This window comes from Electrona antarctica (genome assembly GCF_951216825.1).
Source record: "Electrona antarctica genome assembly, chromosome: 21".
NCBI lineage: Eukaryota > Metazoa > Chordata > Actinopteri > Myctophiformes > Myctophidae > Electrona > Electrona antarctica.
In genome coordinates, this window is record NC_136802.1 from 32,662,531 (window position 1) to 32,687,717 (window position 25,187).

Consider the following 25,187-nt stretch of genomic DNA (forward strand, 5'->3'; position numbering starts at 1 on the left):
GTATGAATGTGTGTGTGAATGGGTGAATGTAATGCACAATCTATGTAAAGCGCCTTGGATAAAGGCGCTATATAAATGCACCATTTACCATTTAGTAAGGTCAATAACATTCGAAACAACATGCCCCCGCCCACACCCGACGCAAACAACACACCGGTTTGCTCATCCATATTAGACAGCTTCCAACCCTCATCAAACTCATCTCCTCCATGAAAACTGCCACCTGCCCACTTGACACCACATCCCCCCCCACCCTCGTGAAGGAGGTTGTTAATACAGCCAGCCCCAGCATCCTTGCCATCATGAACCTGTACTGTATGAGCAGTACAGCTAGAAAACACAACACGAGGACACTGGTATTCGGTATCGGTATCGGCTAACACAGAAATTGTGGTATCGGGATCGAAAAAAGTGTATTGGGACATCCCTAATATATATATACCGTATAAAAAAACAAGGTTACAATTGAATATTTTCTCCATTATGCCCACTGGGTAAACCTGCCTATTCCAATAAGTCTTAAGGTTTGGATAAAAGAGTGTCTACTGTATGACAGTTCTCATTAGTGACCATATGAACTTACATTAACCGCCTGTGGAAAAGCAATTAGGGCCTTGTCATGAGACAGCGGGCCCAAGGACCAGCTGGTCGCAATGATAAGCAGAACATCAGGTAACAACTCTCAATAATAAGCACAGAACGCTGCAATAATGTGTCTGCAAACTAATAATTAGTAACCTCATATGGGTTTTCATTATCTACCGTAGGCAGTCTTTGTAGGAGTAATACTGTATGTTGAAAAGAAGCAATATTATTGTTACTGCTTGCTGCGCTATTTTTACATATTGACAGTTGAAGAGGGATATACAGATAGTGTATAATTGACTGCAGTTATCTGTGCTTTTTGTTTCACACCGTTTCACAAAAGAGTGACATTGGGGAAACAAATGTGACATGAACAGACTAACAGTATAAGCAAACGGCATCGGGGATAAGCTAGACGATTCATTGAAGCATATCACGCTGGTTATATCAGATGCACCTTTGCCTAATGTATTGTTTGTTTGCCTTCCTTTGGCTGACACCTAATTGGAAATGGAAACCTAATGAAAAACTGATGAAAAAGGCCCCATATGGCCCAAGACACCATGAAGAAAACTGCATAAGCAAGCTTTTCTTCCTATTTACTATATCAGAATGATTTGGCCTTTATAAAGGTAATTGGAATTGGGGGAAAAAAGTGACTAACGGAGGTCTTGGCATTGTCTCGCGTATGAATGTGCATAGTTGTGTAGTACATGTCCATAAATGTTACTGTTGCGGTATTGACTACACGTACCATCTACTTTGTTATGGGTTTTATTATGTGATCCACCTTCTTTAGCTCTAGACCAGGGCTTTTCAAAGTCTGAGACATTTAGGCCTCACCTCAGACAAGGCTCAGACAACCCCCATTCCCAGCGCGCACACACATACACATTCCAAGGACATCGCCTATCCTTTGCTAGTGAGTCTCTGTTTAGTAATAAGTAGTAAATATGAGGGACAAATGCAGGAGGCTACCGAGTTTACGTTTGCACGCACACGCGCGCACACACACACACACACACACACACTTCCAGGTGAATGATTGAGTTGGAGGGTGCTAATCGATAGAAACTGAAAGCAAGATGTGCTCCTTTATAGTTTAATCGCTCGCTTGTTAGATTTAGCCAAGATTCTGCAGGCACCGGACTCCCTCTTTCTGATTCACAGCTAATGGCAAAAACAATAAAATGCCTCCACTAAATAAAGCATCTTAATTGAATTATAAGCCCCAATTTTTTTTTATCTTTTTACTCATAAACAACTTAGTGAATACTTTGTTACTTGGTATGTACTTTGGTATGTATGTATGTGTGTTACATAGGCAAGGCAAGACAAGGCAATTTTATTTATATAGCACCTTTCATACACAAGGCAATCCAAAGTGCTTTACAGAAATAAAAACAAATACAGAGTGCAACATATTGTTGATTGTCACTTATTTTATCACGTTGAATCTCATAAAGTAGAGAGGTTTATTAGATATGAGTCTAATATTGAGTCCAATCGTCAATGAAGAAAGTCAAATGATGTTTTTTACGTAACAATTAAAAGGAGGGAGGGGGTAAGAATCAATGCACTATTGGATTTCTCAGCAACGAAACAGACTGGAGGATTTAGGGATAAACCAAATGAGAGAAGGTTTCCTGATTAACCCGAGTAAACACAGCCCATGGGGAACGTCACCTTTTGGACCACTGACAATTCGGGAAACGTTCCCCCTTCAAAGCATTATTATGCATCCTCCACCGTTCTGATTAGCTTACCAATGTCCTTTACAACAGAGTTTTAATTGACTCTTCTCCATTCAACTTCAAACTACTTTATTTTCCATTCTGAACTTTGTTTGTGCAGTGGTTAACAGTTCTAGTGCCGCTAATTGTTTGATACAATGTTCCGCCGCTGCATAATACGCTATTCCCGCTATTTGTTTAATGCGTTTAATTCTCTGTTTTAAAATAATTAAAAAGAAATTATCCGGTACCTGATGACGAGGCCGTCGCGTTATGATGACGAAACCGGAAATCAAGTCATCATCTGGGCTGCAAGGGCTTCTGGGAAATTGAGCCCAATGCAAGTGGACGGGGGTACTAAATGGATCTTTAGTAGGTGATGTTTTTTTTTGTGGAACCATCTAGACTTTTAACCACATAACAGTCCCTCAGGGCTCTTTGCTCGTATATTTTCTGTTTTCGCTCCATTAAATATCTTCGATAAAAAATAGCCGATCTACAAGCTCACGACGCGTTGTGGGGTCTTGTAGGTCAGCTATGTACCAGCCAACACAGCCACCTCATTTGGCATTGACGACAGCAGTTTGCACGCGCGCGCACACACACACACACACACACACACACACACACACACACACACACACACACACACACACACACACACACACACACACACACACACACACACACACACACCACACCACCCCCCCCCCCCCCCCCCGCCCCCAGCGAAGTGTCTAAAAAAAGGTCCCTGGCACTTTGAAGCAGTCATCAGCGTGTGATCTCTGGGCGGACTGTATGTGTGTTTCTCTTATTCCGTACAAGCTGTTTGTGCTGCTGGTTGACGGATATTAATCTTGTGATCTTCGCAGGGTTGTAAATCAAGGCAGGCCTGCTGGTCCGACCGGGCCTTCAGTGTCACTGCTGATTGCTGGGGTCGACCACAGAGCACAGGGCGGCAGAGCTCTCTCTCTCCGCACACGCCCACGCGCAGCACAGGCATTCTGTGAACATGCACTTTACTTTACACTGCAGGAAGGCATGACAAGAGGGCCGCTTCTGGTCTTTTTGGTTCTTAGTCCACGAGCCAGAGTTGCAACATTGGGAACGTTAATTATGAATCGAGTGCATGGGCAAAACTATACCAATATTAAATTGTTTACTTGATCAATACAAGTAAATTAATATATGATAACCCTTCCACAGTAGTAGCTTTTTCATATTTTCTATTTTTCGCAAATTTTCCTAATGCAATTGCATTTGCATATTTAAATGGTAAATGGTGCATTTATATAGCGCCTTTATCCAAGGCGCTTTAAAGAGATTGTGCATTACATTCACCCATGCATGCACACATTCATCCACTGATGGCAGTGGAAACCATGCAAGGTACCAACCAGCACATCAGGAGCAATCAGGGGTTCAGTGTCTTGCTCAAGGACACTTCGACACTGACTCTGGGGGAGCCCGGGTTCGAACTGGCAACCTTGCGGTTGCCATCCAGCCACTCTACCCCTGAGCCATCACCGCCCTCAACATTTAAACATTTAAAATTTGTAATACGTAATAATAAAGGTTTTCATTTGACCCTCCCGGTGAAGAAAGGCGTACAAGGGGGCGTAACGTGAGTTGACACTCCAATCCTCCCAGACACAGTTGGGCGGACTCGTCTTATCTCACCAGGACGTGCACTAATGAGGGAGCATAGGCGTTGTGTTGCTGTCGGGCGGAAACCTTGCGTCTTCTCCACTTTTCGTATAATTCAACCCATTAAGACCCGAGGAAGGCATTCTACAAATTCTAAACCAGTAGTTCTCAAATTATTTGTGCCAAGGACCCCCAAGATTATTGTGTATTTGGCCGCAGCCCCCCCCCCCCCCCCCCCATCTTAAAGTGTTAGTTATTGTACAGAAGAGACGCATTTTTTAACAAAATTGTTAAAAAATAGCAGTAGTGACGCGCTGTGAGCTTGTCTGCTATTTTTGAATAGCCAACACTAAAATGACAAGGATGCTTTGGGTTTATCAAGTGTTGTCAGAGAAGATATCATTCAGGAGGATGAGTCTAGCCACTCATTGCATCGACGCAGAGATCTCCCTAACAAAAAGCCTGTACAAAACCAACACACAGGGCATCGACCGAGCAGACGTCCGAGTCCCACAACTACCTACGTCTATGCGCTACCTATCTATATGCGCACGCTTGTAGATCTGCTACTTTCACTATTTCTGAAAGTGTACGTGTCTGTGGAACCAAATAATAACTACAATTGCATTCGTTGGATGTCTGAAAAGTAACCGTTTTGGATTTGGACATTCAAGGATTCCAGTTTCCACCCAGCAGTCTATACGAATCTCGGGTGTTGGGAGTGTTATATCGAGGCCGCTGCATGCAGCGTCTCCTGTACTGGGGGCTTTTCTCCTTCGCCCGCCGGACCACCACACTTCCACCACCGCGAAAAAAAACATTGTGACATCACGCTCTCTACCCAGTTTCAAGTTTTAATTCTATAATGCTGTTTCTATCCCTAATTTAAGCAAGCAAGGAAAGGAGATTGTTAGTTAATTGCAGTTCTTTCTCGAGGCATGGGAGCCTGGCAAAGTTTTTTGGCTGGAGTGTGAAGATGAGCGTTGTGATGACACTCGATGAAGTATAAGATCGGTTTATAGCTATTTTCCATAGATAGCACGCATACTGCACAAGTGGATAACAGTCGCTTGAGAGAACATACGCAGGGAATTATGCCACTGACGGCAGAGCAAAGTGGGCTAGACTGTCAATTTAACTCTCAGAGATAAATTGACACTTACAGTAGGTAGGATCTTGCAGTGTACATCATGGCTGCTACTGCTTGATGCAGGTGGACAAAAAAACCCTGGTGGAAATGTAGTTGAGCAACATTTTATGTAGCCTGGAACTCACCTATGCTTTTTATGGCATAGGCAACTCCCGGCAGGATCCGCCGGCAGAAACTATGCGCAGCTGCTAGACATGACACTAATTAATTAGAGCGACAGAGAGAGAGAGGAGTGTGTATGTGTGCGTGTGTGTGTCAATTTAACAAAGGTGCAGATGATCAGAAATCAGCACAGAGTGAGTGATGTTTGCACTACTCTATGCCAAAAAAGTGGACTCGGACCCAGACTTTTTTTTTCTCCCTGGAAATAAAAACGTCTGGGATTCCGAGGCTACATTTTATGTTGAGCATTCACTCTTCTACTCCACCACATCTCAGAGGCAAATATTGCACCGTTTACTCCATGACATACAGTACATTAACACATTAACTATAAGCCCTTTTTGATAGTCCACCTGATCTGATCTACATCGCAACACATTGTGTACTCATACAGTATAGGCTACATCTGCTATTGATGGAAAGAAAATGTTAGTGCTTTTACTTTGGTGCTGTAGTATGTTTTGATACTTTAAATCCAGGACCTACATACAACAGAGGATACCTTTCATTCTACTGTCCTTTAAATCCAGGACCTACATACAACAGAGGATACCTTTCATTCTACTGTCCTTTAAATCCAGGACCTACATACAACAGAGGATACCTTTCATTCTACTGTCCTTTAAATCCAGGACCTACGTGCAAGAGAGGATACCTTTCATTCTGGACGGGAACCCCGTTTGGTGTTTCAACTCATCCACCACTAAATGGCAGTAGCAATAGTTCAGCACAGGCCAGCATAGCTTTGTTCTATTGTTTTAGAACGAGAGCTGTAAGATTTGTCTTTCTTACGTCATGATTATAATGTTATCAATTTAAGCCCCTTTAAAAAGAAGCACTAAGGCACTTTGTGAAAAAGAAGTCAAATCAGTACTTGGCCTTCAATTTAAGCATCATGTTATACTTTATCTATTGAAAAAAAGCAGATCTACAAGCTCATAGAATATATGTTCTTTCAGAGCAAACGTTTTTACTAGAGCAAACGTTTTAACTCATATCCTTGCTTCTGGTGGGGTCCCTCCCTGGAACAACATATTTTCAGATGGTGGTCTGCGGCCAAATACAGATAATTCTGGGGGTCCTTGACATGAAAAAGGTTGAGAACCACTGACATAGAAACATGTGGTTTTTCCAGAAAACTGTCATGATTTAGAAGACATTGTGTAGAATCGAGCTCAGTCTAAATGGGTTAAATAAAAAAGAAAGTAAGAAACATACTTCTTGCACTGGCGACACATAACAAGCACTGTGAACACTGAACATAGTACATGCTAGAACACCACCAGAACCCCCCCCGCCCCCCCCCCCCCCTCTCTCTCTCTCTCTCTCTCTCTCTCTCTCTCTCTCTTTCTTTCATGCATTCTCTCTGTCTGTCTCCCCCCCCCCATCCGCCACTGCTTGCCTGACCCCTGCCTTCCCATTTGCGGCCCGTCTCCCCGCTACAGCAGCGGGGGAGGGCCGCCCGGAGACAACGGCGCGTCATGTTGTCAAGCGAATAGACGTCTGCCGTTTGACCCCGAGATTCCCGGCAGACCGCCACAGTAGCCCGCTAATCCGTCAACGTAGTCCCACCCCCCCCCAACCCCCACCCCCTCCAACTCTCCTCGCCACGCACAAGACACGCCGACCCAGTGGTGTTGCCAGATTTTGTGACAGAAATAGGCAACCGCAGTTCTATGAAAGCAATTAAGCCCACAAATAATTGACCTTATGCACACCACAGCCATGTTGCCAGCAAGGTGGTAACTAGGTGCAATTTCCCATTGACAGCCAATACATCCAAACAGAAAAGTCCTATCTGATTGTATTAATGATAATGATAATGAATTTATTTATATAGCACTTTTCCAAACACAGTTACAGAGTGCTTTACAGGAGCAGCAAATAACAATACAAGTTAAAACGACATACATAAATCAACACAAGGAAATCAAAGGGTAAGCAAAACAAAAGTAACCAACAACCAACAACAGAAAATAACCGCTAAGAAAACGCTTTAACATAGAGATATGTTTTTAGAAGTGATTTGAATGAGGACACTGATTTTGCAAGCATCCTCTCCTCAGGTAGGGCGTTCCACAGCGTGGGTGCCTGGAATGCAAACGCCCAATCTCCCCGTGAAACGAGGCGAGACGGGTGGACTTTCAGGAGGGCCTTTTCCGTGGATCTAAGGCAGCACCCTGGTTCATATACGGGGACAGCAAGGCTTTAATGTAGCTGGGAGCCAATCCCTGCCGGGCTTTAAGAGTTATCAATACAAATTTAAAATCTATTCTAAAGGTAACAGGTAACCAATGGAGTGCAGCTGGGATAGGTGTAATATGATCTCGTTTCTTAGTGTTAGTTATTAGTCTTGCAGCTGAATTCTGAACCAGTTGGAGGCGGGAAATTGATTTTTTGCAGAGGCCATTACAGAAGTCTAAACGAGATGAAATGAAAGCGTGAATTACCTTTTCAAGGTCTGCTGTTGATAGAAAAGTGCTGTTGATTTGATTCTGGCTATATTCCGAAGCTGATAATAACATGAACAACTCGTGTCTGAACAACTCGTGTGACTTGGGGACTGAATGAGAGGTCTGAGTCAAAGACGACACCCAGGTTGCGTGCTGTGTGACTGAGTGACATTAGAAGACGGGCTACTGAGCTCTGACTGGCATGAAGGTATTGAGTTAGAGGGACCGATAATAATTATTTCTGTTTTTGTTTCATTTAATTGGAGGACATTTTGAGCCATCCAGGCCTTTATATCTGAGAGGCACGAGAGTAAATTTGACACATTACCTGATCTTAGGCCCGACGTCGAAATAAATAAAAAGTCTTCTGAAAGAATATTATATTCAAATATTTGTGCCACATTTTCACGATTTTTCAAAAATAGCAGACCTACAAGCTCGTAGCGCGCCACTCGGTGGCGCGCTATGAGCTTGTAGGTCTGCTATTTTTCAATAGCTAAAGTATAACATAATGCTTAGTTAAAACACCAAAACAGGTTCCCATCCAGAATGGTTTAAATGTATGTAAAGCTGTGTGTCATCTGCGTAGCTGTGGAAATTAATATTATGTTTCCGAATGATATTGCCGATGGGGAGCATGTCAACGGAGAAGAGAAGGGGACCCAGAATTGAACCCTGCGGGACCCCACAGGTAAAGGGGACGAGAGGAAGAAGCTTCGCCGGCAATCACCTCATCAACGTCAAACTCACCAACATTGCAGCTGTATATGAAAAGCTTGAATTATCCTCTATCTGCAAAGTGTTTGTTTCATAAGATTCCACCATAGACATGTTATGAGCTACTTCCTGTAAAGAAATTCCTTGCAGATGACACATTTTTTTCAAGTGTCAGAGTTTGGAAGCGCTCGTTATCAGTAAAGCAAACCTCCTGCTGCCTCCATCCTGCATTATGTGCAAATTCAAAACAGGTGGTACGCAGTGATAAGTGGGCTGTCAATGGGAAATTGCACCTATAGTTACCACCTTGCTGACAACATGGCTGTGGTGTGCATGAGGTCAATAGACCACAATGCGCACTTTAAACCTATATATACTGCACATCGGCAATGTGAAAATTGCCGATACAACCTCACAACTGAGCTTGTAGATCTGCTATTGTAAGACTCTTGGGAATAACATCGTTAACCCATTCTGTACGCGTACGGGAACCCCTTTTGGTGTTTTAACTAAGCATTATGTTATACTTTAGCTATTGAAAAATAGCAGATCTACAAGCTCATAGCGCGCCACCGAGTGGCGCGCTACGAGCTTGTAGGTCTGCTATTTTTGAAAAATCGTGAAAATGCGGCACAAATCTTTGAATATATATTCTTTCAGAAGACTTTTTTGAGTGGTGTAAACCACTCCTACAACTGGCTTTTGTGTGCATAAAAAAATGACCATGGTTGCTATGTTCAAAATAATTTCTGACGTAATTAAATCACACCCGGGTGAACTGGATGACCGTAGCAACCGTGGTCATTTTTTCTGCGCAAAAAGAGCCAGTTGTGAAATCACATCCGGGTGTGATTTCATTACGTCAGATCAGAGCTGATCAGGCTATATAATACCTTACCTTATATAATACCTCACATCAGACATTACGTCAGACCACAGCTGATCATGCTATATAAAACCTTACACCACTCAGTTCACACGGGTGTGATTTTTATTTCGACGTCTGGCCTAAATGGGTTAAAAAGAAGAAGCCAAACGTACCAATATTTACAAGCGACTTTACAGAAGAACAAGCCCCAGAGTTGCTCATAACAAGCATACAGTACACGGCAGGCAACACGAGCACCAACCTCTCTCTCCCCCGCTCCTCCGAGCACACACACACACACACACACACACAGCGGCACGGCGGAGCCTGTCACCGAGCCAGACATCTCCCCGAGGAGGGAGAGGCCAAGATAAGAGGCCCTACAGTTGGAACAGCGGCGGCGAACAGGTCAAATGGCCCCCGACAGCAAATTGGATGTGTGCCGCCGAGGTGTGCAACAGTGTATTGTGGAAGAAGGCTGGCTGGGTGCGCTGTCTGTGACGCATTGTTGTGAGCTCGTAGATTGGCTATATCTTCAGCGTGCAACCAAGTTTCAAATCTGCCATTATGACGCCATCGAGGCCTGCCAAAAACACATTTTAGTCGACAAAATCGACTAGATTAGACGACTAAAATCGTATATTTAGTTGACTAAAACTAGACTAACCCTAAAACATTTCAGATGACTGAAATATGACTGAAAGTAATTTCAATTTAACTCAAAAGACTATAACTCAAACTAAATTGTCTTTCTAAATCAATACGGTCCGGTGGGGCTCCAGGAACATCTGTATGAGGTGTCGGAGTCACTGCTGTCCAGCAGAAAACTCTTATTGCCATATTTTAACTTTTTGTGCTTTCTTTGTATTATTATTTTTTTTTTCCAGATCAAAAGTATCAGATCTGCGAGCTTGAAACACGTACGGCACAAAGCGTGTCAATATATGCTAATTTTTTCGGTTCCTGAAAAGTAACCGTTTTGGACGTACGTGGTTTCCACCCGACAGAGACGACGTTCTGTCCTTTTTCCTTTTTCGTAAAATAATTGCTATTTGGAATTTAGAAAATTGAACAGGTGGCATGTCTGCAATCTAAGTTAGCGTTTGTTTCTGGCCTACGCCAAATTTCTTATTTCGTAACAAGATGATGCTGAGGCAGATTTAGACTCAGAAGTCGGCATTCGAAAATGTCATGTTTTCCCGTGGCAGATGTACACATCTGTTTGTGATATTCATGCTGAAAAGTGCTAATTTAACTGAATTTTCCACTCTCTGAGCTAAATGCAATGGACAATCCACATAGCAAATTAAGTATCAGTGCACATGTATTCCCCAAATAAAGTATTATACTGTACTAAATAATACTGTACCCCCAATGTCATTTTGCAGAACAAAAATAGCCGAACGTTCTGCAAAACGGGACGATCTACAAGCTCACAATGCATCACAGAGTGACGTGTTTGTAGCTAATTCGGTGTAGAGGGAACAAAGGAGCGGTTCTGGTGTTCCCCAAGGGGTCCTTGAGAGGGGATTTCAGGGGGTCCCCATGCAGCTAAATGAGTTATAGCATAAAAATCACACCTGTGTGAACTGAGTGGTGCAACTACACAGTGACGTCACATACTAACCATAGCAACCATGCTCACCCGTACAGGCACAAACACACACAGGTACTAACAAAGCCAGTTGTTGGAGTGGTTTGCACCACTCAAAAAATCAGTTTGACCACTATAAAAACTCAAAAAAACACTAAAAAAAATAATTTCAGCTGGGCGTCCACGGCCAACTACATAACATACAGTAGGCTAATAATAGCCCTACACAAGTATAATCATGGAACGTTTGAGAACCACTGCTTTGGTCTGTGCTTTGACTGCAGCAGCACTGTCCATCATGTGTCTGTTTGTTACCAACATCATAAATGGCATATTATTTGTCAGTTCAGGCCGATTTGACAAACGACATGCCTCAGTTAGTTACTTTTTTTTCCCTTTTTTTTTTTTTTTTTTTTTTTTTTTTACACACACTTATGATAGAACTTTGTTTGAACATATCAGTCAGCCAATTAGTGGTCTTAAACGGTGCTCTGTCATTTCTCGGCTGTCCCGCGGGACGCATTAAAGACAATAAACTGCTCTGTAAAACACGAGTGAAGTAGCAAAGCAGCGACAGAACGAGCCTTGTCTGGAGAATGTATTGTCTATTTCTTCGGGAAGGTCAGACCTGTCCCGTTTGCTTTCCATCCGTCTCCCTTTAATAGGCCGGGGAAAAGCGAATGACACCACATCTATTACAAAGTCTGCAACAAAGAAAGGAGGGGGAAAAAAAACTATAGCGCCGTGTCACCCGAGACGGTAAACAGATTTTTGATGAGGCTAATGATCAGCTGTCCTGCTGAATTATTATAATTATGCCATTTCAGGGCTGAACTTGATTGCTCTCTATACTTTCTTTGCAGAGATAAAACGTCTCGTCTGGGGTATTCCCCTGTGTCTTATATCCAGAACATTTCCATACAAAACATCAGGGTGCTCCATTAGTGTTGGGGGAAATTACTAAGATATCTTTCTATAACGAGACCAAAGGCAGAAGGCGCTGAGAAAGCTGTAGCTTCCCCGGCAACCGGGTTCATGAACGACTGACACCGACTTGTTGCACGTCTGCCTGCCACACTGTCCGCGGTTGTCCAGCGACACAACCGCGCACCCCATTCTTTGGACTAGAGGTCATCGGGTAAGCCTGACCCCCGAAATTTGTCTTGGGTCTTGGGAATATTGACAGTGAAAATGACGGGTTCATTAAAAAATCACACCTGTGTGAACTGAGTGGTGTAAGGTCTTATATAGACTGATCAACTGTGGTCTGACGTAATGTCTGACGTAATGAAATCACACCAATGTGAACTGGGTGACCATAGCAACCATGCTCATTTTTTGGTACGAACAGACACGTAAACTAACAAAGCTGAAATCACACCCGTGTGAACTGGGTGACCATAGCAACCATGCTCATTTTTTTTTGGTACAGACAGACACGTAAACTAACAAAGCCAGTTGTAGGAGTGGTTTACACCACTAAAAAAAAATATGGATGGATATAAAATAAATAATTATTTCATCAGCCTGTCATCAAATTATTAGCTTAGGAATGCGACAAAAACTACAACATCTTCATAAATGTGAGGTTTCAACGCATTTTGCTATAGTCTAAACTGGTCCCCGGGTAGAAGACTTAACTAAGAGTTAAGCAATTGAAATTGGGATTGACATTCAAAACTGTAAACGCAGCCTTGCCCTCAATGCCCTCAGTGCCCGCATACAAGTGAGCGGCACCCACAGCCACAACACTAAAGGGAGCGAGAACAACAATCTGCTACCACCCACTTTCAAAACAAATACATTCTCCTTCTACATCTAGAGCACTGCCACACAAGCGTGGAATGCCCTGACCCCCTCCCTCAAACCCTAGTCCGCGTCATCTATTGTCACCAGGTTGATGATTACACTTCTGGTGGAGCATATATGCGCTGCTGGGTGAGCAACTTTCATTTAAATGAGTCAGTGGGGCTTATTTATACCTCTGCCCGATACAATATACAAGTAAGACGTGCGAACGCGGGAAGCGAACGCAGCTCGTAAATTGCAATAACAATTAGAATAAATTACGTACTTTAAGGTTTTTATTAAGTTCTCTTTTTTTTGTTTTTTAAGTAATGTTTTTTTTATGTTCTTTCTTTAGTGTGTGTATGTGTGCGTGCGTGCGTGTGTTTTTTTTAACGTTTTCTTTAAGTTTTTTTTGTACATTTCTTTTTTTTACGTTTTTTTCTTTTTAAGTTTTTTTTTAAGTTACGTTTTGTGTGTGTGTGTGTGTGTGTGTGTGTGTGTGTTTTTTGTGTGTGATACAGCTGCGCCCTCTGGTGCCGGGCGGGTGGTGTTACAGAGTGACACACATACAGACAGACATGTTCTGCTAGGTCTCATAGTTAGTGCTCACTGCGTTCGCAATCACTGCGTTCGCAAATACAACTCTATGTTTGCAACAGCATGTATGGACATAAAACCGTTGCCTCATAAAACCGATTTGCGCTGATGGCAGCAATCTCCAAATATGGGCATATTCTGGTAACACACCCGTGGGTATCTCCATATACAGTACTGTATGGGCATACGACAGGGCAATCTGTGCCGGCCTTGCGACGTCCAGAGCCATCTAATAGAAGAGCTACGATATTGGGCAGAAACCGAGCGCTCGAGCGCTGTTCATGCAGCCTGGAGAGGGACAAGCTGGAGTTTGAAATACATTGTTTTCAACGAGGGCGGCGCAAATAAGAGCTATTTTAAGCATGTGTGCAACACGACAACTGTTTGTATTGTACAGTAACAACTAAAGTCGCTGTAATGTTTATGTTGTATACTATTACTACAAAACAATCTGAAATAAAGGGATTTAAGATCATTAAAGCTGGGCTGTTGCCTGAGTCCAATGCATTTCTGCCTACTTCCGGTCCAGGACTTGTCCCAGTTGGTTGTCCCCATTCCCAATAGAAGTCTATGTAGGAGAGCCGTCGTTGGACTGGCCCCAAGAAGTGGACACAGTTTGCGTAACACTGTCTATATCTAAGGTTCTGGCGACGTCCTGCCTGATGTTTCCAGGTTATTGCGATGACAACATGATGTGAACCAATGTCCAGTCCATATATGGGCCTATCCGCATATGTGCCTCTGACCCACAGGTTGACTGCTCGGCCAGCCGCAACAACTTGAAAACCGCAACAACTTGAAAACTGCATGTAGTATAAATAGCATCTGCAAATGGAATACCGGACATTAGTAAAATGTTGTAGGAGTCATTCCGTGTGCACTGCTACGATAAAATGGAACAAGAATTTAAAGACATAGATTCGTCAGGACGATGGCAAAATCTCTACAATGAATTACGAAAGCAGGCCAGTAAACATCCACACAGAGTGGCCAACCTTCCACAGAACTGGAATTTGAACCGATACAAAGATGTCAGCCCATATGATCACAGTCGGGTAAATCTTGAACACTGCGACAATGACTACATCAATGCGAGTCTAGTCACGGTGGAGGAAGCTCAGAGAGCGTACATTCTATCCCAGGGCCCGTTGAGGAACACGTGTGGCCACTTCTGGCTAATGATATGGGAGCAGCGCTCTAAAGCGGTCGTGATGCTCAATAAAGTCATCGAAAAGGATTCTGAAAAGTGCGCACAGTATTGGCCTGCCACAGAAGAGCAAGAGATGTCTTTCCCAGACACGGGCTTTGTCGTGAGGCTAGTTTCAGAGGAGGACATGTCCTGTTACACTACACGAGTGCTGGAACTACAAAACGCAAAGACGGGCGAGTCCAGGGAGATCTACCACTTTCATTATACCACATGGCCTGACTTTGGCATCCCAGAGTCCCCCGCCAACTTCCTCAACTTCCTCTTCGCAGTGCGGGAGTCGGGCGCCTTAGGTACAGAACACGGGCCCTGTGTGGTGCACTGCAGTGCTGGGATTGGACGCTCTGGGACTCTCTCGTTGGTGGACACCTGCCTGGTTTTGGTGGACAAGAGGAAGGGCTTGTCGGCAGGCGACATCCAGAGAGTCCTACTGGACATGAGGGAGTATCGCATGGGCCTGATCCAAACCGCCGAGCAGCTCCGCTTCTCCTATATGGCCGTGATAGAGGGAGCCAGGTCTATCCTGAAAGACATCTCAACTCAGCAGAGCGAGGAGAGAGTGATGTTCCAAGACAGCATCGACAAGCCAAGATCTCTGGTGGAGGTGCATCACCACCAGCACCACCACCAGCATCACCACCACCAAGGCCCTACTTAGAGAAGAGGGGCCCTGAGCCTCCCTCTGGACATGACGGGTCAGCTGTGGAGCAGTCCAACACTAGCCTGGAAACCAGACAAATCTGCCACAGGGGAAAAAATAATCACACCCATGTGAAGCGAGGGGCGCTCTATATCAGCATATATACATCATCATACATCGTCTCATTCCGGCCAATCTCAATTTGCGTCCTCACTTTTCCGTCTCACTCTTTATCCTCAATACGTGCTTTTCTCAGCCAATCACATCATCGCTACGGGGTCCATACAAACACACAAAGCTGGGCATAGGAGGGGCTAGTGCCCCTGAAAACCCCCCCGGGGAGATATCTATGCAGTGATATTAGTCTGGCCATGCCAGGCTAGCCCAACACACCCCGCCAAGATCACAACATAACATGAGTGATGAGAGGGTTGCGAGCACCACACATAAGGTCCAGTAGAAACTGAGCTTCTCTTCTTCCCAGGTAAGTCCCATGCAGGATCTCATTATTTCCATCGACAACTCCCTGGAGGCTTCTGTACAAGAGCAGTTGTCAGCCTTTAGATTAGTTGTCAGTCTTTAGATTAGTTAGTGTGCAGTCCTGGACAGGGCCTGTGAAGCAACCAAAGGCCCCCTCACCTAGATCCACTAACACAGAAATGCTGTCCAAGACTTTCCTAAAACACCTTGGACAACGCTCCACACGTCCTAATCTCTTCTCCCTTCTGGCTCCCAAACGGGTGAATAAACTCTGACTGCAGTCAGAAGTGGGGACTTGCTCCCAAAGATCCATCATTTCAGACTCCACCTCTCCCCCTAGCACTTCACCCTTCTATCCCTTCTTGATGATATGCAGATATACCTTGGTCTTTAGATTAGTTAGTCCTTGACCACAGATGATAACAATGTGATTTAGATAGCATGTTGTTTAGACTTTAGAAATGTGAATTGAGAATCACTGAACTAAACTGGACCACACACACACACACACACACACACACACACACACACACACACACACACACACACACACACACACACACACACACACACACACACACACACACACACACACACACACACACACACACACACACACACACACACACACACACACTCTACACTGTAAATTAATTGAGAGTATATACAAATGGAACCAAAACGGGCCCGTAATAAGGGTCACTCTCTGAGGTTACAGACCCATAAAACTGTTCCATTTGGACCCCCGGTGGTCCCCACCGGACCTGACGTTGAACACGGCGTCTGGGGAGGGGAGAGAGGTGGTGAAATGAGTTGGGTAGAGAAAGGACCTGCCTGACATTGAACAAGAGACGCCCCCCCAACAGAAAACAAAACGGCTTCAATTGGGGATGAATTGCGATGAGAGTCCTTCCCGGAAAAAGACAATCAATTGTAAAATGCCTGACGTGCATCATCCCAGCGGGACAGGCGGGTGCATGTCTAACCAGATCAATAGCTATCCGCCGTCGTGTCATCAGACTGCATGATTGGGATTCTTCAGCCCCAGACTGTGCGTGTCAATCATAGACGCTAGTGTTATTAACCCATTACTTTGGCTATTCAAAAGAAAAAATTGCAGATCTACATCTACTCGCAGCATGTCACTTCGTGCCGCGCTCTGAACTTGGAGATCTGCAATTATTTTTGAAATATCGTGAAGAATTGTGCAAATCTTTATATAATCTGGAGGTCCCTGGAACAAAATATTTTCACATGGGGGTCTGTGGTGAGTTTCCGCGGAATCGTTGTTTATGTGGTTTGTTTTTTTGCAACCTTGGCCTACAACAGGAGAGTTTCGTTTGGGCAGGGAGTTTTCATCCTCCTCCTCCTTGCAGTTCTTTATATTCTTCTACACTGTCATAGCTCTTCTCAGATGCAGAAAGTATAGAAGTAAAGTACATTTACTCAACAGCACAAGTTTATAGGTACCATTTTGAGCTATTGTTATACTTTACTTCAGTATCTACCATAATTCAGAGGCAAAGATTGTACTTTCACTTCACTGCGGCTGCCGCTCCGGACGTCGCAACTGCCGGTAACATCATTTGACAGCTTTAGGTACACGTTACTTAGATTCAGATTACTGTTATGTAGAACAGAATTATTTCATAATCCGGCTGTTCAAAAATAGCACGTCTACAAGCTCACAAATGGTGCGCTGTGAGCTTGTAGATCTGCTGTTTTCGAAAACGTTTGACAAACTTTCAAATATTCGAGTACTGTATTTTCGACATTATATTTTTACTTTAAAGAAACAATCTGAGTACTTCCACCACCGCTCTTCTGGATCCTCATCTGACGATTGGCTCCCATTTGCTTTATGTTGCCAGGAGGGCTGTGCCTGGTTCTGATCATTCCCCAGTCTCCCACATCCCCTCTGCATCTCACAGCCTCCCCTCCCTCTGAAGACAGCGGACGCTTCTCCATTACGTCCTCATCTGATCCCTACCGCCCGCCCCTACCCAATGCACTCAAGGTTGCTCGGCCCCATTGAACCCCCATCTGCTGTTGAGTCTGATTTTGTACTTGGCAGACCCACACGGCGCCGTGTCTGTGGTCGCCTTATGTGCTCGTGTAGGTCTGTGTCACGCAATTCTGGATAAATCAGTAATTGATGAGGCAACAGGAGTCGGAGACAATATTATTCTATGTGGTGATGGTTATGCTTTAATTTGCATGATGTCACGGGGAGAAGTGTGTTAGACGCCACAGTCTGACACAGATCGGTGGAAAGGTGCAGATGAGCACTGGGCTCAGACCATAGTTATAGTAGCTACAAGGACAAGCTGAACCAGAACAGGTAACAGCTATCGGGCTATCAAATAGCATGTCTATAAAGGTTATAAACAACCATAATAGCATAACCTCAATCTGCTATTTTCAATGTTGCGACACCAGCGTATACGAATGGAGAATGAACTCGGCTTTAATCCAGCCTTTCATCTGCCGGTTGGGGGACCTTTCCAGCCTCAGGTTCACACCACGATATGAATCAGTCGTGCGGCGTGTACAGGAGACACCCATGCACGCGCACTTGTAATCCCTTGAGTTCTCTGTTCCCCTGCTCATCGCACGGGCCCAGGCAGCACAAGTGCCCCTAGAGAAGAAAGTGGCTGCTTTGGACTTTTTAATCACAGCATGGGATCTTTTGCTGTAGCAAAGAATGAAAGACTTTGTAAAGAGAACAAACAACAACAACAACAGACCCTGCCCTAAATCAGCAATTTAAGAGATTTTGTAGATTAATATAATTTGTTTGAGAACATGGCCAAGCTTTGCTCAAAGTTGTGTAATAGAAGCAGCATGTGGCAACGCTTCCATTGACAGTGTTTTACTCACTGGTGGAAAAGGTACTCACATTTTTCACTCAAGTAAAAGTATCAATATTGCAATGTAGAAATACTCTGTTACAAGTAAAAGTCCGTGATTAAAAAATCTGCTAGTGTAAAAGTACAAAAGTATTTGTATAAAAATGTAGGCTAAAGTACCAAAAGTAAAAAGTACTCATTATGCATTAAGTGTTCAAGTTGCAGATCTACAAGCTCACAATGCATCGCGTTATGAGCCTGTAGATTGGCTATTGTCAAATTGCCCAACTGTACTGTATATAGGGCTGGAGTGGGTAATGTATGTTTTGTAATAAATAATCAACACCTACAAAGTAACTAGTAACTAAAGCTGTAAAATAAATGTAGTGGTGTAAAAGTACAATGTTTGCTTCTGAGATGTAGCGAAGTAGATGTAAAAGTACTGCAAATTGGAAATACAGTAAAGCAAAGAATACCTCAAAATTGTACAGTAGGCTACTTGAGTAAATGTAGGCTACTTACCGTATAGTTACTTTCCATCACTGCTTTTACTTTTAAAAATGTCCTCTGAAATAAATCAGTTTTCTGAAGAAGAAAAAAAACCCGTTATAATTATGTTGCTATATCAGTGGTGTCAAGGACACTTCATGTCAAGGACCCCCCAGAATGGTAACTGTGGGGTCGCGGCTTTAGCAGCGCCACCAGTATAATGTTTAATGTTGTGTAATAAGTATAATGTTGTCAAGAGAAAACTTTGGCACCTAACTAGTCCTACACGCTTTCACTTAGAAACTCCATTCAAACGTTGACATGTTCAGCTTACTGTGGAATCGTGCGGAATCTCATGGGTGCTTGAAATTTAGTATAGTTTCCGAGATATATTACTTTTAAAATGATAATAGAAGTCAATGGAGGATTTTGATATGTCAAAACGTCTTCATACTTTCACCTGGAGACTCCATTCACAATTTAAAACATCACCACTACTGTGGACACACAGGCCTGAACTTTTTACTTCATTTTTTAGATATTTCTAAAACTCAAGTGATGAAACTTTGGGCCCTCTATTGCTTCATGCTTTCACAGAGAAATTAAATTCACAGTTAAAAAAAAACTCTTACTGTGGACGCACATGCTTGAGATTATTACTTTGAAATAATTGGCAGTTTTCGAAATATATATAACTTCAAGCGCCCAATGCATTGTCAATGGCCAGCACGGCCATAAGCGCTCTGACACGCAATGATTAGGTGTGCGCCGCTCCCGTTCCCTTTTGCGGTGTAGGCCTGCCCTATACGATGTGTCACTGCCTTTGCCACTCCCGTCAGAATAACTCAGAGACAGGAGAGGTTTTTTGTATTCTTTGAAATGGGAATGGCTTCCCCCTCTCTCTCTCTCTCTAGAGAGAGATATTAACTTTATTACACATTTGCATTTTGCGCTCATATTACTGTCACGCTACATCCTATACCCTGGGGGGATACGACGTGCTGATTGGTCAGAAAACACACAGCTTTCCGTTTCAGGAAGAAACTTCAAAATAAAATGCCCATATTAATGTTGTGTCATTAATGTTGTCATTTTATCAACTGACCCCTGGCCATTTTCTTAATGTGGCCCACATGTTTTTCCAGAGCAACGCCGTAAAAAAAAGGTGCAATAGCAAAATAAACGCGGTGCGACTGATCAGTCCAGCTGTTCGTGAGAGCACGCACAGTCGCACACGCGCACGCACACACACACACACACACACACACACACACACACACACACACACACACACACACACACACACACACACACACACACACACACACACACACACACACACACACACACACACACACACACACACACACACACACTCTCTCCCCTCAATTGCCTTCGGCCTTACGTGAACTCGCAATGTTCTATGAAGACGCTGAATTAACCTCCCCTTCATAAGCGCTCATGTCTCCCTGACGAGGTCTCAGGTCCGTGGCTTCCCGTCTGCCCGGCCTGCCGAGGCAGCGATGCATGCGCGACTAGTCAGAAAGTATCATAATTTGGCATTCTTCTCCTAATCTTGTTACTCTATATATGCTGCTACCGGCAATCAAAGCATCCGCCTCCCCGAGAGTGCAGGGCCTTTATTTTATTTAAAATTCCACTGCACTGCAGGGCTTGAAATGAGTGCAATTGCTATAGCGTTTTTTTTTTTTGTTTTTTTTTGCTTTAGTGCAAACACGGCCATGCAAGCTTGCCCTGTCATGTTTCATCAGGCCATGGTCTGCCTGGAAAAGGCTAACACGTGGGGAGTGCTGGGGGCATATAACGCTGTAAGCCCCCCCCCCCTCCCCCCTTCCCTTAACCCATTTTGGGCGGGAACCCCTTTTGGTGTTAGCATTGTGTTATGCTTTAGCTATTGAAAAATAGAAGATCTACAAGCTCGTAGCGCGCCACCGAGTGGCGCGCTACGAGCTTGTAGGTCTGCTATTTCTTTTAAATCGAAGAACGACTGACATAGAAACATAGCTTTTTCAACCCCTTTTAGTGTTAGCATTATGTTATGCTTTAGCTATTGCAAAATAGAAGATCTACAAGCTCGTAGCGCGCCACCGAGTGGCGCGCTACGAGTTTGTAGTTCTGCTATTTTTGAAAAATCGAAGAACGACTGACATAGAAACATAGCTTTTTCAACCCCTTTTGGTGTTAGCATTATGTTATGCTTTAGCTATTGAAAAATAGCAGATCTACAAGCTCATAGCGCGCCACCGAGTGGCGCGCTACGAGCTTGTAGGTCTGCTATTTTTTTTAAATCGAAGAACGACTGACACAGAAACATAGCTTTTTCAGAAAACTGTCAGGATGTAGAAGACATTTTTTTAGAATCTGATCTCAGGTCAGAATGGGTTAAGCATGCAGCAGTGCCCCTTCCCCTCCACTGCCTTCACATGGCATGACTATCAGGCAGACATTGTCTGGAATTGAAAGGTTCACACTGCAGACACGGTATCAGATATGACCGTATGAGAGTGATGGGTCACTGGGAGGACAGGAAGCATTTCCAGTTAGCGGTTATAGTAGCGCAGGAAGAATATTCCCGGGAGGTGAGCTTAGCACTAGGATATATACAGTAGCCCATATGCAACCTACAAGCTCACCACACGTCGCAATACGTGGTGAGCTAAGCTTGCAGATGAGCTAGTTTCACTACTTTTGTACTTTTGTACTTTTTGTACGACAAAGTATAAAATACGACTGAGAGTGATGGGTCACTGGGAGGACAGGAAGCATCTCCAGTTAGCGGTTAGTAGCCCAGGAAGAATATTCCCGGGAGGTGAGCTTAGCACTAGGATATATACAGTAGCCTATATGCAACCTACAAGCTCACCACACACGTCGCAATGCGTGGTGAGCTAAGCTTGCAGATTCGCAAGTTTCACTACTTTTGTACTTTTGTACTTTTTGTACGACAAAGTATAAAATACGACTGAGAGTGATGGGTCACTGGGAGGACAGGAAGCATTTCCAGTTAGCGGTTAGTAGCCCAGGAAGAGTATTCCCGGGAGGTGAGCTTAGCACTAGGATATATACAGTAGCCTATATGCAACCTTTCAAGCTCACCACACGTCGCAAATTGCGTGGTGAGCTAAGCTTGCAGATTCGCTAGTTTCACTACTTTTGTACTGTTGTAAGACAAAGTATAAAATACGACTAAAGTAGGTGCTAATAACATGAATTGATTTAGTCTACCAGTAAGTTGCCCTGAGGGCGAGAAGCGGCGAGGTCGCGCTGAAACAACAGAGCTTCTTAATACGGTAGGCTACAGTTAAAAAGTAGGAGTTAAACTATTAATCCGGTGTCCGTGCAGTTAAGATGTGGAGTTGCTGGCTGGCAGTCTTCTCCTGGCGCCATATATGGAGCGTGTCTTGAGTGTACAGGGTTTAATGAGGTTAAATGAGGTTTGACTGCCCCGCCCCCTGCTCTCATTTCGATGGAAGTTGCTCAGTGGCGTTTTGAAGCACCTGGAAGAACACTCTACTTCCGCATTTTTTCGATTTGGGCATTTGGTGCCCAAATCGAAAAAATGCGGATGTAGATGCAGATTTTCATAGTAAACTGCGACCTATGGTCGCAATTAAAAAAAATAATGTTTTTCCTGTTGGTTTGTAGATGTATTACATTTTTTACAAGTAGGCCTATTTGAACATAATGCACTTCTAAAAAGAAAATCGAAAAATATATCAATGGAATACAAATTTAGCTGCAGCCCTAGTCTCCGGTCTTATTTTATTCAGAAGAAATGCAACTACCGAACACCATACCACACAGTATTAATCAATCAACACTGATACGTTGATATTATGCCTATTCTCTCCAAATGAACACATGTGGATGTTGCCGTGCCAACCTCCATCAAACTGAGGTCCAGCGAAACAAACCCCAGCATGAAGCTGACAGCTATGCGACAAAAACGATGCTAATTCTGCTGTCCTAGGTACAGATACCGTGCCCCCCCCCCCCTTGTGTTTGCCATGGCTCTGTCCACCGTCCATCCAGGTTCCAAAGCCGTGGGACAATGCAGTTGTTTAAAGCTGCCAGTCTATCTGTATGCTGCCCAGACTGAAGGCAGGACAGACAAAAACTCCCAGCCTTGGCACACCGGCGGCGAGTTCAGCCGGTAGACACAGCGATGAAAGATTAATTGAATAAAAATTGTGTGTCCCCATCCTCATTGGGGGGGGGGGGGGGGAGGCGGTGGGGGTGGTGTGGAGGATTATTGGGGCTCAGGGAGTGTTACAGAACATAGACTGGTCCCTTCTGTTAACACCAACTTGGACTGCCTTCAAAGTGTTGGCTCCTATCCCAACACACAGATACTAAGCTTCAGTGTTTTTGTTTTGTTTTTAAAACCATTCGTTCATTATTTATTTCTCCCCCACACCCTCTTCATATAACCGGCTGGGATTTGACTAAGCTATATTCCCAAGGAGGTCTGGATAGAACTTTTTTTCTCTCCCTGTGATTCTCAAGCATGCAACCATATCGATTGCAATCATGGTGGTACATACCAATTAAAGAGGCCCTTTTTCCTCCGCAGTTCAGAGGCCACGAAACTAAATCGAGGAGATGATGGTTGTTGGGCCTTGGTGTGTTTTTTTTGGTGGGGGGGGAGGGGGCGACAACAATCAATGGCATTCCCCTCGGTATGCATTCCAGCTTGTCGATATTGTGATGTGTTTGAGCAATGGCATCAATATCATGACTTAACATCTCACTGGAGGCCGCGGCCACATTCAACACAAAAGAAAGACATGCAATAAGATAATAAGATTCGTCTTCAAAATGAATCAGTCCTTGAGGTGTCAAAAAAAAAACGGCACGCTGGGCTTATATGCCGTACTGTGTGAATTGCTTTGAGAAATTTCAATGCCATACTATAGCTGCGGGGGTGAAAAACGCTCGCTAGGATATGAGGGAAAACGAACAAGCCGCCGCACCACACACTTTTAATTCCCCCATAAGAACTATGCTGTTGATGTGCCCTTGAGCGAGGTACTTATCCCAGCTACACCACCGATGCTGTTACTATGCAACGTTAGACATATTATTTACAGGGATCTAATGTCTGTCTGTCTGTCTCTATATATCACTGTCAGGCGCAGTGGTGGAAAAAGAACTATAGTACATTTAATTAAGTATTTTAACTTTAAATTTCCAATACTTTTACTTGTATTCCACTACATCTCGGATCCAAATATTGTACTTTTACTCTACTACATTTATTTGAAAACTTTAGTTACTAGTTTCTTTGATTATTATTACAAACAAACATTCACCATTTCAGCCCTATATACATTTCGGCCATTTGAAAATCTAAAAGCTCCACGACACATTGTGAGCTTGTAGAGCTGCTATATTTTCAAATGATTTGTATACATTTGAAATCCTTGAAATGGGACATTCTGCATAATGAGTACTTTTACTTTTTGGACTATTAAGTGTTCTGATGCCAAAACTTTTGTACTTTTACAATTTGTTCAGTCTTTATCAGAGCCAGGCTAGCGCCAAATGTGCTAACAACGTACAGCACTGTTAAGACCTGCGATTATAGGCTTTTTCACCAGCAGTCGAAGCAAGGAACAAGCAAGTGCACGCGGTGGCATGCCGATTGCCACGTCTAACAGAATTGAACTGGGATGCATATAGACTTAGACAGCTACTGTAGTAGAAAAAATAGAGAAAATACGGCTCACTGTTAGAGCAGGTAATGAAAGTGTCACTCCCATTAACCAGGGCTAATGCATAAATCTGCTGTGCATCAAGAAACTAAATTGTTGCTGACCTGATGCTCAGGGAACAGGCTGGAGTCAGACAGACACGAACACCACGCACAGTAGTTTCATAATTGCGTGTAGTTATCGCATGCTGTTCACTCCTTATACCAGTGGTGGACAAATAATTCCTCAACCCTTGAGTCAACGTAGCGTATAGAATAGATACTCCTGGTCAAATATTACTCCACTAGAGTGAAAGTTGGTCAGTAAACACATTCACTTTCACATATCCACATTCCCAGGTATTCATTAATTAGGGTTAGGGTTTTCCCAAGGGGCCAGTGAGGCTATTCAACGTTGAAGCTCTGGGCCCTAGTGGTAGGAGGAGGGACTACAGGCGGACCCGTGGATTCATGACCGGGAAACCCTGTGCAGCTGGGCTTTAACATTGAGCGCT

General features: G+C 43.8%; 1 protein-coding gene across 1 annotated transcript; it reads left to right on the top strand.

Moving 5' to 3' along the window:
• Positions 1-14,187: 14,187 nt before the first annotated feature.
• Positions 14,188-15,159, top strand: LOC306913756 (tyrosine-protein phosphatase non-receptor type 1-like; the record flags this gene model as incomplete). Its single annotated transcript, XM_079490569.1, has 1 exon — positions 14,188-15,159. The coding sequence occupies one exon, from the start codon at positions 14,188-14,190 to the stop codon at positions 15,157-15,159; it is 972 nt and encodes a 323-aa protein (XP_079346695.1).
• Between the last annotated feature and the right edge of the window lie 10,028 nt (positions 15,160-25,187).